The 16407-nt window shown below is 39.1% G+C and overlaps 1 protein-coding gene across 5 annotated transcripts in view; it reads left to right on the top strand.

Annotated features, from left to right (window-relative positions):
* Window positions 1-16407, top strand: part of kcnn3 (potassium intermediate/small conductance calcium-activated channel, subfamily N, member 3) — a 103893-nt gene that overhangs the window by 39870 nt on the left and 47616 nt on the right. For all 5 annotated transcript variants that reach the window (XR_007945465.1, XM_022199472.2, XM_051956953.1 and 2 more), the window contains exon 4: window positions 15896-16192. Coding sequence is in view for 4 of the 5 variants with exons in the window: in XM_022199472.2 (XP_022055164.2) it covers window positions 15896-16192 (297 nt within the window). In the remaining variant the exon portion in view is untranslated. The remainder of the gene's footprint in view (window positions 1-15895; window positions 16193-16407) is intronic.

Raw genomic sequence — 16407 nt, 5'->3', positions numbered from 1 at the left:
AAAGTTATGACATTTTATCTGAAAGCAGTCTGGAATGAATAATTTCAGCTTTTTAAAGAGCAGTTTGTTCCCACACAGCTGCGAGTTCCGCTCACTTCACATGTGCATAAAGAGCTCCAGCAACAGTTATTATTTTTGTCTTAGTCGCCGTTTCAAGATTTCTTTAGGAAATAAAAGCACAGATTTCACTGAAGTCGTAGCTTTAAAGTCGCTTTGAAGCTGTGATACCGCACAGCTTCCATCGGGGAAAAAAAGGTTTGAAGTTTAAGAGAAATCCGAGTGAAGTCTGATAATTTACTTCATGTGATGTCACTTTAGCTGAAGAGTGGTTTGGGGTGAAAAAATGAAGGATTCGGGCCAATGATGAATGGAAAAAAAGCCAGGAAGTGCCCAGAATTAATCACCCCCATGGCCAGTTTTAATTTATAGTGAATTTTATTTGACCAACATGACATAAAACAGTTTTGTTACAGTTTCACTGAAGCTACATGATTTATACTCTTTGAAAATGTTGCAGATTTGTAACAAAATACAGATTCTACATCATTTCAAATGTTTAAGAGCTGTGCAGTGGCGGCTTTTAGGCTGGAATAAAATGTTTAAATCCTGCAAATGTCTCCAAAATATGTTGAGAACTAGAGTACAAAAGAAAGATTCTCATAAATGTGTAGAAATATGCCATCAGCGTGCGTGGAAACTTATCTAGTGGCAATGAGAGAAATGTCTTTAAAAATAATCATACTCCTTGAAATGCAGCTTCTAAATCATTGCAAATGTTCAAGAGCTGTGCAGTGGTGACTTTTATGCTGGAAAAAATGTATAAATTTGTTGGAATGTGGAGGAAAATAAAGACTTTGATACTCATTACTGAGGAAGATGTGGAGCAATTTTGAGACTATTAGTTTAAAAAAGCAATATTTTAGTGGATTTTGTCCCTTGTTTAAGTCATTTCCAGCCAGAAGATACTTGCTGGTCAAACAAAACATAACTTTGATTAAAAATGTTGCCGTAGATTGATGAGAACATGCCGACTTCTTCAGATAATTGTGTGGAAAGCGCTGCTGACTGACCCTAATTCTTAGTAAAAGAGATTTTTTTGTAAATTCTAAGCCGATTATTATTGTCAGAGCAGTGGATCGTTTTCACCAACAGAAACTCCGGAGACGTTTCCAGAGTGCAGCGATCGACCGTCCGATCTGTGTGACCGCATGCTTTTAGTCCGAGTTAACGGTGAGCCCCCGTTGGTCAGAGATAATGGAGACCGATGATTGGTCGGCTGTCATTATGAATCACGAGTGGTTAATTAGAAATGTGATTCAAAGAGCCGACAGCAGAACAAAAAAAGCTAAATTCCGTTGGTGCGTTTGAAGCCTCTGCTTCCCTTCACGAGAAACAAAAGGCTTCATTTGAACTCGTAAACTTGAAAGAAATCCAGACTTGAAAGGCAAAAAAATTGAATTGGTGTTGAAATGAATCAAACGGGAACCGGGAGGCAGAGCGTGCGAGGGGAGGGGATGTTTCTGCAGTCCATTAGTGCACTTTAAGCATTAGCGAACTGCGTTATTCGGTTACTTTTGGAGAATTTTCGCAGCAGCGCATTGATCAAGGAGACACCGGCTTGGCACTCACAGCCACTCAAAGGCCCACGAGAGGCATTAGGAGAATAAAGTGCGCGCTAGTCTTCCAAAAAGAGGCTGTCCTGCTCTTATTTAAAGCGAATCCTCCCAATGCTTGGAGCATAATTTCATGATGTCATGCTCTGCTCCCTGGGGGCTTTAATGGAAAGGCTTGGGGTCGTTTTTGCATCAATTTTCGATCATTTTTAGACGGTTCAACATGTTTTTGTGCGCTTTTTTTCCCCCCCATCATTTTGGTTCAGGTTGTTTAGGTGCGTGTGTACGCCCCCTGTCAAAAGTTTTGAGACACTTTCTCATTCAAATAAATGAGAATCCGTCTCAAAACTTTTGACAGGGGGTGCACATCAGGGCTTTACCCAATTCTGATTAAACTCTCTGAATTTCAAGCATTTTTTTTGTGTTTTGTCCTCACTATTAGCTCAACATAAAGTCCTGCACCTCCATGGAAACAGAACAATCATGAAGAAATGTCTTCTGTGACACAAAAAAACGGGTTTAGTTCAGGTTCCACATTCAGCCCAGTTTGATCTCCAGCGGGTCGGATCAGTAAAATTACAGCATTAAAACCTGTAAATAACCACAACTCCACATTTCTCTGTTGTTTTGGTGCAAAAAAGTTCGCATTTAAGGAATTATCTTTTCACAAAATATGATAAACATCCTGAAATTTCTTGAGAAGAGTGTCTATAAAGGAAAGAAATTCAACTTTTGTTTTGTCTTTTTCCAAAATGATAGAAAAAAATACTCCGAAAACACAAGAAATTGATGAAAAATTACCCCAAACCTTATTTCTTTTTCATTAAAGCTCCCAGGGTGGATGCATATTATGCAGAACATCAAGAAATGACCGTCTGAGTGTTTAAAGGATTCACTTTAAACAAGAGATGGATGGCCGTCCTTATTTGTCTTAAATGTTTTTATCTTTGGACGCCGTTCAGATCTGTCTTGCAGATTTAAACGGTCAGACTAATTAATGGCGTTTCCTCGGATGATGCCAACAACTGCGAGCTGATTTAGTCGACGTCATCCTCTCTGTAACTGAGATCTCTCCACGCTGCTGATCTCTTTTATTGCAGCCATATCTTCCTTTTCCGTGTTTCTCTGCCGGTTTTCTTTTGCACATGTGCAGCCTGCATGTCAACAAACTCTGTGGCATGTTGTGTAGTCAAAAATTCACCAAAATTATGCCATTTATCACAGCAAGAAACTGTACAAAAAGCAAGAATTGTCAAATTTTCAACAGTCCTTAAAGTACTCATTGTGCTGTTTTCATGATGTTCTGCATGATGTGCATCCACTCTGGGAGCTTTAATGGAAGAAAAATAAGGCTTGAAGTCATTTCTGGGCAGTTTTTCAGTCATTTTCGGTCAATTCTGTGCGTTTTTGTGCAGAAAAAACGGAAGTTGAGGTTCTTTGATTATTCATTTTTGCAAAAAAAAAAAAAAGACAGTCGGTGAAAATTCCAAGATTTTTTTTTTGTCATGCAATTTTTGTTTGCAGTTGTCTTTTATAGCTTCATGGTTGCACAGAAAAGCAGAATTTTTTTTGTTATTTAGGTAATCTGGTTGATGCAAACATTTTACTTTAGGCGGATTTTTAAATGATGCACGTGAAATATATTGATTTTGATGAAACGTCACATTTAAAGGTTTTATTTGGTTCATCTTTCCACACAAAAACAGCATGTTGCAGATGAGTAGCTGAACGACTGCTGAAAATGCGATAATTCTTGCTTTTTGGGTCGTTTCTTTCTCTGATAAATGGTATAATTTTGGTGAATCTTTGACCAGACAACATGCCACAGAGTTTGTTGACGTGCAGGCTGCACATAAAAACAGGAAACCAGCAGAGAAACACGGAAAAGGAAGATCTGGTTGTGAAAAGAATCCAGCCTGGGAGCGTTAATGGAAGGAAAATAAGATTTAGGGTAATTTTTGGATAATTTTTTGACAATTACGTGTTTTGTTTTTTTTGGCCTTGTTCTGTAATTTTGCAAAATCTTAAGAAAAATAAAGTTGAATTTCTTTGATTATTCATTTTTGCAAAAGAGGACAACACATGCTGCAGTTCAGGTGAAAACTCCACTAATTATTGTCATGTAATTGTTGGTTACAGTTGAGTCACTAATGGCTTCATGGTTGCACAGAAAAGCACAGAATTTTTTAGTTTTTTACAGAATCTGTTTAATGCAAACATTTTCCTTTAGGCAGAGTTTTAAACACCAGTACCTCTCTTATTTAAAGTGAATCCTCCAAGCACTCGGACGGTCACTTCACGATGTTCTGCATGATGTTCATCCACCCTGGGAGCTTTAATGGAAGAGAAGTAAGGCTTGGGATCATTTTTAGATAATTTTTCAATCATTATTAGGCAATTTTGTGTGTTTTTGTGCACTTTCTGTCTATCTGTTTTTGGAATAAGATACGACAAAATAGCAAAAAATGGACAACACATGTTGCAGTTCACATGAAAAATCTAAGAATTTTTGTCATCCAACTAACCGTTGCAGTTGGGTCACTTATAGCTTCATGGTTGCACAGAAAAGCACAGAATTTTTAGTTTTTTTACAGAATCTGTTTAATGCAAACATTTTCCTTTAGGCGGATTTTTAAACACCAGTCCCTCTCTTATTTAAAGCGAATCCTCTGAACACTCGGACGGTCACTTCACGATGTTCTGCATGATGTACACCCACCCTGGGAGCTTTAATGGAAGAGAAAATAAGAGGTAAACCGCGGCATCTGCTTGAGACGGCGAACATGAAAGCAGCATTTCACCCACTTATTTCCGAGTGATGTTAATTTATCAGATGCCATTTGCGTCTCGCTGGCTTCTGGCCGTATTTTTAGCAGCGCCGTTTCTCCGGGTTTGCCTCCGAACGAGAGGAAAACTCTCCGGTGGAATCCTCTCCGTCTCCTCCTCGCTCTCTCTTTCACTGTTTTTAGACTTTAGACGCTGAACCTCCCCTCACGCCTCTCGCTCTCTTGCCTTTCACTCCGACGAACCCTCTCCCCTCTCGGAAACAGCCACAGGGGTGTTCCCTCGAAGCTGCAATTACAGCCGAGGAAAGCGTGTTATCCTCTCTGAATATTCACGTACGCGTGTTTGGCTTCACCCCCACTTATTTTCTGCCTCTTCCAGGGATTTCCACGCTGTAGGACCCAGACGTTCCCCAGAGTTGCGGCAGTGTGTAGAAGAGTGTGTGCAGGCTGTTAGGTGTCGGCTCTTCCTCGCTGATTAGGGCTGTCCCAGGCCCAGACTCCGGTTTATCTTTCTCCCTCTCGTGGGAAATGAAGACTCGAGGCCGATTTACCGGCATCTACCTGGTTTTTGAGGCGTTTGACAGGCCGTGTGGAAGCCTGTAGGTGTGTGTTTGGATTACAGGCTGCACAATTTAACCCATTTCTGGTTGAACTCTGAGCTGTTATTTATTCCTTCGGTCACATTTCAACCCTTCTGACCAACTCCAGGCCCTTTTAGACATATTTTTTTTTCAAAAATAAGACATTTTGTGAAATTTCAGACAAATTCTGAGTCATTGTGAGGATGAGTATTTACATTTTTCCCACTTCGACAGACTTAGAAAGATGTTTCTCCATGCTGAACGGATCTCCAACAACCTGCTCCTCTGTTCACCGTTTCTGAGCCATGCTGACTTTATTTTATTCATCCAGTAGCTTTGATTGTCTTCTGAGTCTCTTGTCATCCCTGCTTTGTCTTATTTGAGTAGTTTTGTCTCGTTTTTGTGATTTTGTGTCTTGTTTCTGTTGTTTTGAGTCTCGTTTCTGTCATTTTGTGTCTTGTTTCTGTCATTTTGTGTCTTGTTTCTGTCATTTTGTGTCTTGTTTTTGTAATTTTGTGTCTTGTTTCTGTTGTTTTGAGTCTCGTTTTTGTCATTTTGTGTCTTGTTTCTGTTGTTTTGAGTCTCGTTTCTGTCATTTTGTGTCTTGTTTCTGTCATTTTGTGTCTTGTTTCTGTCATTTTGTGTCTTGTTTCTGTTGTTTTGAGTCTCGTTTGTCATTTTGTATCTTGTTTCTGTCATTTTGTGTCTTGTTTCTGTCATTTTGTCTTGTTTCTGTCATTTTGTGTCTTGTTTCTGTCATTTTGTGTCTTGTTTTTGTCATTTTGTCTTGTTTCTGTCATTTTGTGTCTTGTTTCTGTTTTGAGTCTCGTTTGTCATTTTGTATCTTGTTTCTGTCATTTTGTGTCTCGTTTCTGTCATTTTGTGTCTTGTTTTTGTCATTTCGTGTCTTGTTTCTGTCATTTTGTGTCTTGTTTCTGTCATTTTGTGTCTTGTTTTTGTCATTTTGTGTCTTGTTTCTGTTGTTTTGAGTCTCGTTTTTGTCATTTTGTGTCTTGTTTCTGTTGTTTTGAGTCTCGTTTCTGTCATTTTGTATCTTGTTTCTGTTGTTTTGAGTCTCGTTTCTGTCATTTTGTGTCTTGTTTCTGTCATTTTGTGTCTTGTTTCTGTCATTTTGTGTCTTGTTTCTGTTGTTTTGAGTCTCGTTTGTCATTTTGTATCTTGTTTCTGTCATTTTGTGTCTTGTTTCTGTTTTGAGTCTCGTTTTTGTCATTTTGTATCTTGTTTCTGTCATTTTGTGTCTCGTTTCTGTCATTTTGTGTCTTGTTTCTGTCATTTTGTGTCTTGTTTCTGTCATTTTGTGTCTCGTTTCTGTCATTTTGTGTCTCGTTTCTGTCATTTTGTGTCTTGTTTCTGTCATTTTGTGTCTTGTTTTTGTCATTTTGTGTCTTGTTTCTGTTGTTTTGAGTCTCGTTTTTGTCATTTTGTCTTGTTTTTGTCATTTTGTGTCTTGTTTCTGTCATTTTGTGTCTTGTTTCTGTCATTTTGTGTCTTGTTTCTGTCATTTTGTGTCTTGTTTTTGTCATTTTGTCTTGTTTCTGTCATTTTGTGTCTTGTTTCTGTTTTGAGTCTCGTTTTTGTCATTTTGTATCTTGTTTCTGTCATTTTGTGTCTCGTTTCTGTCATTTTGTGTCTTGTTTCTGTCATTTTGTGTCTTGTTTCTGTCATTTTGTGTCTCGTTTCTGTCATTTTGTGTCTCGTTTCTGTCATTTTGTGTCTTGTTTTTGTCATTTTGTGTCTTGTTTCTGTTGTTTTGAGTCTCGTTTTTGTCATTTTGTCTTGTTTTTGTTGTTTTGAGTCTCATTTTTGTTGTTTAGTGTCATTTTGTGTCTTTTTTCAGTGTTGTTTTTGTTCTCTTTGTCTCCTCATACTGTAGTGTGTGTCTCCGTGCCAGAATTTTTGTCACATGACTGTCGGTCACAGCTGAGCGGCTGTTTTTGTGGTTGCAGGGAGGAATGCAGAATTTTTTTGTTTTTAACAGAATCTAGTCAGAGAAAGTTCTATATTTTTTATAATTACTAAAACCAGGAGCGTAGAATACAGAGATTTTTGTCAGAATATGAAAATAATGTGCAAATCCTGCAGAATATGGTGCAAAAATGACTGGTATTTACAATGAAGGTGCAGAATTATTTGTATTTACAATTAAAAGACAATATTAAAAAGTCTAAAGTGATTCTATCCAGAAAATAAACAGAATTATGTCATCACTGTCAGTCTTTAATAACATCAAGCAGCCCTGATGTGCAGATAGATGTTTGTTAGGAAAAATAAGGAGCAAATGTGCAAATCCTGTACGGTGCAAAAATTACAGGAATTTACAAAAGAAGTGCAAAATTATTTATATTTACAACAAAAATACTGCATTAAAAAGTCTAAGTAAAAAAAAATCTATACAGAAAATAATAAATCCAGAGAATCGTAGCATCATAATGCCACTTTTTAATAATGTCAAGCAGCCTTGATGTGCAGATTCGTTACAGATTAAGGAAACTAATGTGCAAAAGAATGGTAATTAACATGCACATCCTGCAGAAATACCATGGAAAACGACTGGTATTTACAGTAAAAGTGCAAAATTATGTGTATGTACAATAAAAAAAAACTGTATTTAAATGTCTAAGTAAAGTAAATCCATACAGAAAACAATAAAAACAGAGAATCAAGAGATCAGTGTCAGCTTTTAATAACATCAATCAGCACATGTGTACGGATTCATCCCAGATTGAAGTTACATTTAAGAAAAACAAGGAAACTAATATGCAAATCCTGCAGAAATGTGGTGCAAAAATGACTGATAAAAAACGGTAGTAAAAAGTCTGAGTAAAGCAAATCTGTACAGAAAATGACAAAAACAGAGAATCATGAGATCACAAAGCCAGTTTTTAATAATAGCCAGCTGCCCTCATGTGCAGATGTGTCGCCGGCTCGCCAGCGTCTGGCTCCTTGATGAGAAGCATCTGCAGTCAGACGTAACCCGATTAGGAGGTACGGTGGCCCCGAGGGGACAAGAAGGGGCCGAGGCCTGGTGGTTGCAGATGTTGTCCTCTCCGACCTCACACCTGCAGACCTCTGACCATCTTCAGTTGTCGCTTTCACACGTCTCTGTGTCTCCTTTCTGTCTTCCTTCTTCTCGGCCTCCTCCTGTCCTCTCTGCTTCGTATTTCCTCTCCCAGCCTCCTGCCCTCTGCCCCGCCACGCCACTCTGTGTTAAAATGAAGACGACAGCACGGTTTTTCCCCCACGTGATCTTGTTCATTTTTCACCTCTGGGTTTGTTCTTGCCGTCTGAGTTCTGTGACCTTCGTCTTTGTTTAGCTCCAGATATCCACACATGAACACGTTCAGCAGCTCAGCTTCTCTGATGTTTTTCTATTTACATTTTGAATTGATGTGTCAGAAAAACGAGCCGTACTCTGATTTTTCTGAGCAGCAGTTTTTGTGTTTTTCACTCATTTTTCTTTTCTGTGATTCAGTTTTCACCTCTATAGAAACTCAAATCATTAAAGTGGCTTTTCTTTGTCATTTTGGATAATTTTTTTTAAAGTAAATTGATTTTTTTTTTAACCAGTTTTGAATAATTTAGGCCAAAATCTTGAGTACATTTGGACAAATCTCAAGTTACTTCTAAGCATATTCCTCAATCTGGACTAGTTTCATGTTGTTTTGAACCAGTTTTGAATCATTTTGACCCAAATCTGAGTCATTTTCTGACAGTTTTTGAATCCTTATAGACTTATCAGGACTTATCCATCAGAAATGATACCAGGAACAACTGATTAAATTGTGGGAGTTAATTCCCGCCGCCCGCTACATACACCCCCTGTCAAAAGTTTTGAGACGGGTTCTCATTCATTTGAATGAGAAAGTGTCCTAAAACGTTTGACAGGGGGTGTATTTAGGTCACGTGATTCGGTATCCGTACATAACGTACACATGCAGAACACACGCCTGGGAGGTCATTTTCTCTCTGGGTACATCTATATTACACGGACACATTCTATGTTGCCGTGGTTTCTGCCATGAATTTTTTCAAGATTTCCACCTTCGGAAACGACACAACAAATGAGCAGCCTTGGAGGAGTGCTGCGCTCTCTGGGTGCCTTTCTTGTGTTTACTGTGTATTGAAGATTTATCTCACATTAACAAATAACTTCAATTTGCCTAATTGGAAACTATTTCCGAAGACCTCTCTTCATTTTTCTACTGTTGTTTTTCTTTGGGGGAGTTTTTATCTAACAGCCGGTTTTGTTTCTGTACCTCCATGACACAACCAAGTTCCTTCATTTCAAAGCTGATAATGGAAGCAAACTCATTTTTCGCAGCGTTTCAAAACTTTGCCTCAGTTTTCTATGACAATGATGTGGAACCACGACTGCTAACTCGCCTCCTCCATCCTTGTAGGGCCAGCAGCACTCACTCACTCCCATTGACAGATTACTTTCCTAATGGAATTTAATTATTTATCCCTTCCTCATGGCGATTTAGCCAGGAAAAGACCGACAGCCGGGAGGACGGGGAGTGGAGGGAGGGACGCTCATTTCCTCCCGTGGCAAGAAACTGGATCACCTCCGTTTAGATTTGGAGGAACGTCACTCAGCGATAGAAGGAATGGACATCTGGGAAGAATGAGGAAAGTGTGGATGAATGGGTGCATAACAAACACAGAAAAGCAGCTTACACCCGAGTTATTCACCTTAAACTTCACGAGAACTGTTCACATTTTCCCCAGCACATCAGCTGTAGAAAGATTTATTCATGTTTTTGTCATTTTGAACAAGTTTAGGCTCATTTTTGGATCATTTTTCACTTTATTTTTAACTGTCGTTTTGGGAAAAGAAAAGTCAGAAGTTTAATCTGTTTGCTTTTTGATTTTTTTTAAAAATTGAAAACACATTTTGCAGTTCAGTTCTGTTGTTTTGAACACGTTTTTGTCAGTTTGGACACATTTCGAGTCACTTTGAGGATGAACATTCTTTATTTTTACAGTCCAACTCTCAGCTGTAGAAAGATGTTTTACCATGCTGAAATATTTTCAATTTTTGTCACATGAGTTTTAATCCCAGCTGACTCCATCATAGCTTGTTAATTGCACCAAGGACTGCAGAATTTTTTGTTTTTTACTGAATCTGCTTTGTGTAAGCGGTTTATTTATTGGCAAATTCCTAAATGAAACGTGGAGAATTTCTTTGATTATTTTTCTTCAAGGTGTTTCACCATGCTGAAGGTATCTTTCATCAACTTGCTCCTCTGTTCACGGTTTTAGTTGCTTATTTTTATGCTTAAATATGTTTTATTTTCCTCTCGGTCGCCTCTCTGGTCTGTGGCGATCTGTGGAAACACTGCCTGCAGTTCAGCCGAATATTTGCAGAATTTTAGTGGTGTGGTTCTTGGTCGCTGCTGAAGATTTCACACGTAAGAAGTTCAAGGATGGCCAGAAAGTTAGAAAAAAATCTGACATTTGCTTTAGTGTTTACAGTTTCTGGCTGATAACTGGTGAAATTTTGGCATTTAAAAAAAAATACCAGTGGCTTTTAGAGTTTGGATAGTTGAGGTTTTAATTTCACTAGTTTTGTTAAACGGTTCCCAAGTTAGCTGATGAACGTCACCAAGGATCGGCAGTTCACCTGAAAACTCTGATTTTTTTTTTTTTTTTTCATTAAACTGTTGGTCACAGCTTAGTCAGTCATGGCTTCACAGTTGTGCAGAGAGCTGCAGAATTTGTGGACTTTTACAGAATATCTTTAGTGCAAACTGTTTATTTTTGTCCAATTTTTAAATGTGATGTAGAATAAAACGAGTTAGACGAAAAAGTATGATTTTAAGCTTAGGTTTGGTGATTTTTGGAATGGAATCGCACATATTATAATATAATGTTAGCCACATTATCACTACTACTACTACCATAAAAACTAACATTAGCCACATTAAAACTAGTAGTATTACTGCTACTATCAAAGCTAATGTTAGCCACATTATCACTACTTATGCTACAACTACTACTACCATAAAAAATAACATTAGTCGCATTAAAACTAGTATTACTGCTACTACCATCAAAGCTAATGTTAGCCACATTATCACTACTTATGCTACTACTACTACCATAAAAACTAACATTAGTTGCATTGAAACTAGTAGTATTACTGCTACTACCATCAAAGCTAATGTTAGCCACATTATCACTACGTATGCTACTACTACCATAAAAACTAACATTAGCCATGTTAATACTATATTTACTGCTATCAAAGCTAACGTTAGTCACACATGTATGTGTGTATATTATATTGTATATATATACACACCTATACCCAAACATATGGGTTTTTACAGAATATCTTTTGTGCAAACAGTTTATTTTTGGCAAATTTTTAAACGAGACATGTAGCATAAAGCGATTTAGATGAAATGTTATGATTTTAAGGATCATTGGAATGTCTGTTTTTGCAGTTTGGTGTCATTGTGGGTATTTATTTGCCAAGGACGACACACCTACAGATGGTTAAACCAGAAAAGCCACATCTCTCATGCTTTAAGTTTCTCGAAGCAGCTTTTTGTCCCCAAATGGGATTTGATTCTCCATAATGTGACAGTGAGAGCAGATTTTCGTCTCCGGTATCGAAGCAAACCTCTGCGAATGTCTGCAGAGAAGACGAGTGTTGGACAACCTGTCTGAGCTTTTCCTCTCCGCTCGCTGTCGCACACACCTCACTCTTCTTTTTTTTTCTTCTTCTTGCATCTCGTTTTTCTGTCTTCTTCTTCTTCTTCCATCGTCTCTCCCTGCGATTCTCCCTTTTTGACTCCCTCTCTCTCTCTCACTGGGGATCCTAATTAAGCTTGGCTGCTCTTTGATGTTGTCGCCTTGGCAACAGTCACCATGACGAGGCTGGGTCTGCACACTCTCAAAGTCACTCAGGCATACACAAACACACACACACACACACACACACACACACACACACACGTACAATACACACAGATATACATGCACTGTGGAGCCATTAAAGAATACAGCCAGCGTTTGACCCTCGGTTCAGGCCGGCTTACACAATGACTCAGGTGTGCGCGTCGGCTACACGCGTGTTGATTATATGTGTGCACACATGTAGCGGCAGCAGAGCAGGGGGAAGCACACACACACACACACACACACACACACACACACACACACACACACACACACACACACACACACACACACACTCGCCCCGCTGTGCTGCATCCAGATAATGATGGATTCTGAGAGTCCATCGGCGGTTTGGAGCTCGACGTTTGACCCGCCGCCGTGCTTCCTTTTGTTTGCCCAAATAAATGTTTGTGTGGGCCAGAAAGCTCTCCAGATGAATCATGTGGTAAAGAGCGATGGTTAGCGGCGGCTGGTAAACTCAGCTGATTTACAGCCGGGGAGTTCCTTGTCCGTCTCCCAGCGCCCCGACCTTTCTGCTTAGATTCCCGTTCCAGCCTCTTGCTCTCTCTTTAACCTTTTCTGCCCACAGAAATAATCTCCCATTAAGACATTTCCAACAGCTTGCTCCTCTGTTTAGTGTTTCTGAGCCACGCTGCATTCATTTCATTGATCTAGTGTCTTTTGTTTTCTTCTCATAATCATTTTTGGATGAGATTGTCATTTTGGACACTTTATTCTGTCACTTTGGGCAGGCTTTTTGTCATTTTAACACATTTTGGGTGTGGGTCCATTCTGAGTTTTTAGAATTTTCGTCCTGTTTCTGTTTATCACAGCTAACTCCATCATAGCTTCTAAACTGCAACAAGGACGGCAGAATTTTTTGTTTTTTACAGAATACGGTTTGTGTGAACAATATATTTATTAGCGAATTTCAACATGAGACAGGCAGAATTTCTTTATTTCTCTTAAAGATGTTTCTCCATGCTGAATGGATCTCCAACAACTTGATGCTCTGTTCACTGTTTCTGAGCCATGCTGACTTTATTTTATCAATCCAGTAGCTTTGTTTTTTTCCTGTAATGATCATTTTGGGTGGGTATCTTATTTTGAACAGGATTTGGGGTCATTTTTTTATAGTTTTTCAATAATTTTCGGCAAGTATATCTTTCTAGGCACTTTTTTCCCTGTCATTTTGGACAATTTTTTGTCAATTTGGACTCCTTTTGAGCCACTTTGAGCAGGATTTTTTGTCACATGAATGTTAGTCCCAGCTGACTCTGTCATAGCTTCTCATTTTCACCAAGGATTCTAGAATTTTTTGTTTTTTACAGAATCCTTTTAGTGTGAATGGTTTATTTTTAAAGCAAATTCCTATATGAGACATGCAGAATTTCACTGATGATCTCTCCATAAAGATGTTTCTCCATGCTGAATGGATCTCAAACAACTTCCTCCTCTGTTCGCTGTTTCTGAGCCATGCTGCATTTATTTTACTGATTCAGTAGCTTTGATTTTTCCTCTAATGATCATTTTGAGTGGGTTTGTCTCATTTTGAACACTTTATTCCGTCGTTTCGGACAAAGTCTTGTCAATTTCGACACTTGCTTGAATATAAACAATTCTTATTTTTGCAGTTTCACATCAGCTGTAGAAAGATGTTTCACCATGCTGAAATATTTTCATTTTTTGTCACATGTATGTTATTCCCACCTGACTCCATCATAGCTTCTTAGCTGCACCAAGGATTGTAGAATTTTTAGTTTTTTACAGAATCTGTTTAGTGTGAACGGTTTATTTTTTAGCGAATTTTAAATCGAGACGTGGAGAATTTCTTTCATTATTTCTCCAGAAAGATGTTTCACCATGCTGCATGCATCTCCAGCAACTTGCTTCTCTGTTCACTGCATTATTTTATTGCTTAAATATGTTTTATTTTCCTCTCTGGTCTGTGGAAACACTGCCTACAGTTCAGCTGAATATTTGCACTTTTTTTTTTAGTGTGACTCCTTGTTGCTGCTGAAGGTTTGTTGAGTTTTTTGAACGAGACATAAAATAATGCGGTTTTGACTTTTAGAAAAAGCCAAGAAGCTCTCCAGATGAATCATGTGGTAAAGAGCTGGGGAGTTCCTCGTCCGTCTCCCAGCGCTCCGACCTTTCTGCTTCGACTCCCATTTCTGCCTCTTCCTCTCTCTTTAACCTTTTCTGCCCACAGAAATAATCTCCTATTTAGACGTTTTAGCTCTAAATTGAGTCCTAACATTCTAAAGGAATATAAATGCTGCTGCTCTGCTAAATTCCAAGCTGCTTCCAGCAGAGATGCTTTTGAAATATGCGTAATTTCTCTTGATTTCTGAGATGCTTTTACCTTTTGTTGACAGAATGTGTGTTTACTTTGCTCCTGTTACATTTTTTCTCTGCATTATAAAGTCCTGCACCTCTATGGAAACGGAACACCCTTGACTAGAAGCAGAGAGAACTAAGAATCTGTGCAGAATGACAGAAAGTTGAATTTCTTTGTATGTTTATTTTGCAAAAATTGATAAAAAAAAAAGTAATCATGTGTGCACATGTGCTACCGACACCTTACAGAGTTCTGCTAAAGCAAACGGTTTGTTTTTGTTGATTTTTTTTTAAACAAAACGTGGAATAAAGTGGTTCTGATGAAAGATCATAATTTAAAGGTCAGACGCTGCACTTGACAGACGAGTCAGGTGATTTTTTTTTTTCAGTTTTTGAAGGTTCTGAAGGTTTAATTTTGAGTTTTTCAGAATAACGTGCTTCTGGCATGCTTTAGGGTTTAGAGAGTTAAACGGAGGAAGTTTTTTCACTTTTCTTTCCTCTTTTTTTTGTAAATTTTCCTCTTAAACCCTCTAGTGCATTCTGGAGTTCAGAGGGTTTAACTGGGGGACTTTTTTCTCTTTCTTTCCTTTTTTTTTTTTGCAGTGCAACCGAAAAAGTCTCCGAATTTTTGTCACATTGCACTTTGTTGCATCTGAGTCACTAGAGGCTTTCCAGTTGTGTTGAGGAAAGCAGAATTTTTAGTGTTTTACATAATCTTGTTCATGCAAAAGTTTTATTTTTGGCAAATTTTAAAAATTAAATATGTGGAATAAAATTATTTCGACGAAATAGCACAAATAGAAGCTCAGATTTGGCTAATTTTCCAGATGGAGCGGCACTTGACAGATGAGTCAGATGATTTATTTTCTGTTTTTGAAGGTTCTGGCTGCGACAGCTGGTGTCATTTTGGTGAATTTTTCAGAATAACATGCTTCTGGTGTGTTCAGAGGGTTAAATGGGGGGAGTTTTTTCCCTTTTTTTTTTTTTTTGCAGTGCCCTCCTTTCACCGATATTTCCTCGCTCCTATCTTTATCTCTTCATTTCCTCCTCACTTCATCCATCTCTTTCCTCGGCCTCTGCTCTGTCTGGAGGAGGGTCTCGGTAATGAAACCTGCTCTTAGCACTTCCTGATAACGACAGCCTCGGCGACAATATCAAGAGTAACCACAGCAATTACCAACAACACACACGGAGGGAAAACTGCAATTAAAGGAGCGTTGTTCTGCACACACAGCAGCGTAGTGGCTTTTTTTGTCTTTTTTTTTTTTACATTTTTTTTACAAAAATGTAAATATTTTGATTGTGATCATCAGAAAGCTGTTTTTCTTAAGAGCCACGGCTCGGCGTGACTCAGCATCTCTGGTTTAATTTTAGTAAAACGAGAGGTTTGCAGGTTAGATGAAAATGAGCCAAAGCGCTGCTGAATACATTACTGATTAAATGGCTGCTGTTGTACGTCTCGGGGAAAAGACATTTACTCTGAATTGCTGCTGGTTTCTTTAATCATCACATCAGTCAGCTGTAGTGATGAGAGGCCGGTGCCAGCAGAGGATCATGATGAAAAGTTGTTTTTTTTTTCTCCCGGCGTCACATTAAAAGAACTCCTCTCCTCACTCGACTTCTCCTCGTGTCCTTCCTGTCCCCGCAGCTGTTTGTCATCGACAACGGAGCCGACGACTGGCGCATCGCCATGACGATGGAGAGGGTTCTGCTCATCGCCCTGGAGCTGCTGGTGTCCGCCGTGCACCCGGTGCCCGGCGACTTTAAGTTCCAGTGGCGGGCTCGGCTGGCCTTCTCGTACGCGCCCTCGCAGGCCGAGGCCGACCTGGACATGGTGCTGAGCGTGCCCATGTTCCTGCGCCTCTACCTCATCGCCAGGGTCATGCTCCTGCACAGCAAACTCTTCACCGACGCCTCTTCCCGGAGTATAGGTGCCCTAAATAAGGTCAGAATCCTGTTTTTTTTTCTTTGGTGCTTGCAGGTGTGTGTCTGTGCATGAAAAGATCTGATGGAGTTGTTTCAGGTATTAAGGTCAAGAGCTCTCCCTCCTCTGTCCAATCTGTGTCCCTTTCAAACCTGCACTCTATCTCTTCAGCTATCTCGCTTCTTTTCATCTGCCAGTTCAAATCCTTGACCCCCTGCCTTTGTCATCATTCTGCC

This window comes from Acanthochromis polyacanthus, chromosome 12 (genome assembly GCF_021347895.1).
Source record: "Acanthochromis polyacanthus isolate Apoly-LR-REF ecotype Palm Island chromosome 12, KAUST_Apoly_ChrSc, whole genome shotgun sequence".
NCBI lineage: Eukaryota > Metazoa > Chordata > Actinopteri > Pomacentridae > Acanthochromis > Acanthochromis polyacanthus.
This window is presented reverse-complemented; position numbering and strand designations above follow the sequence as displayed.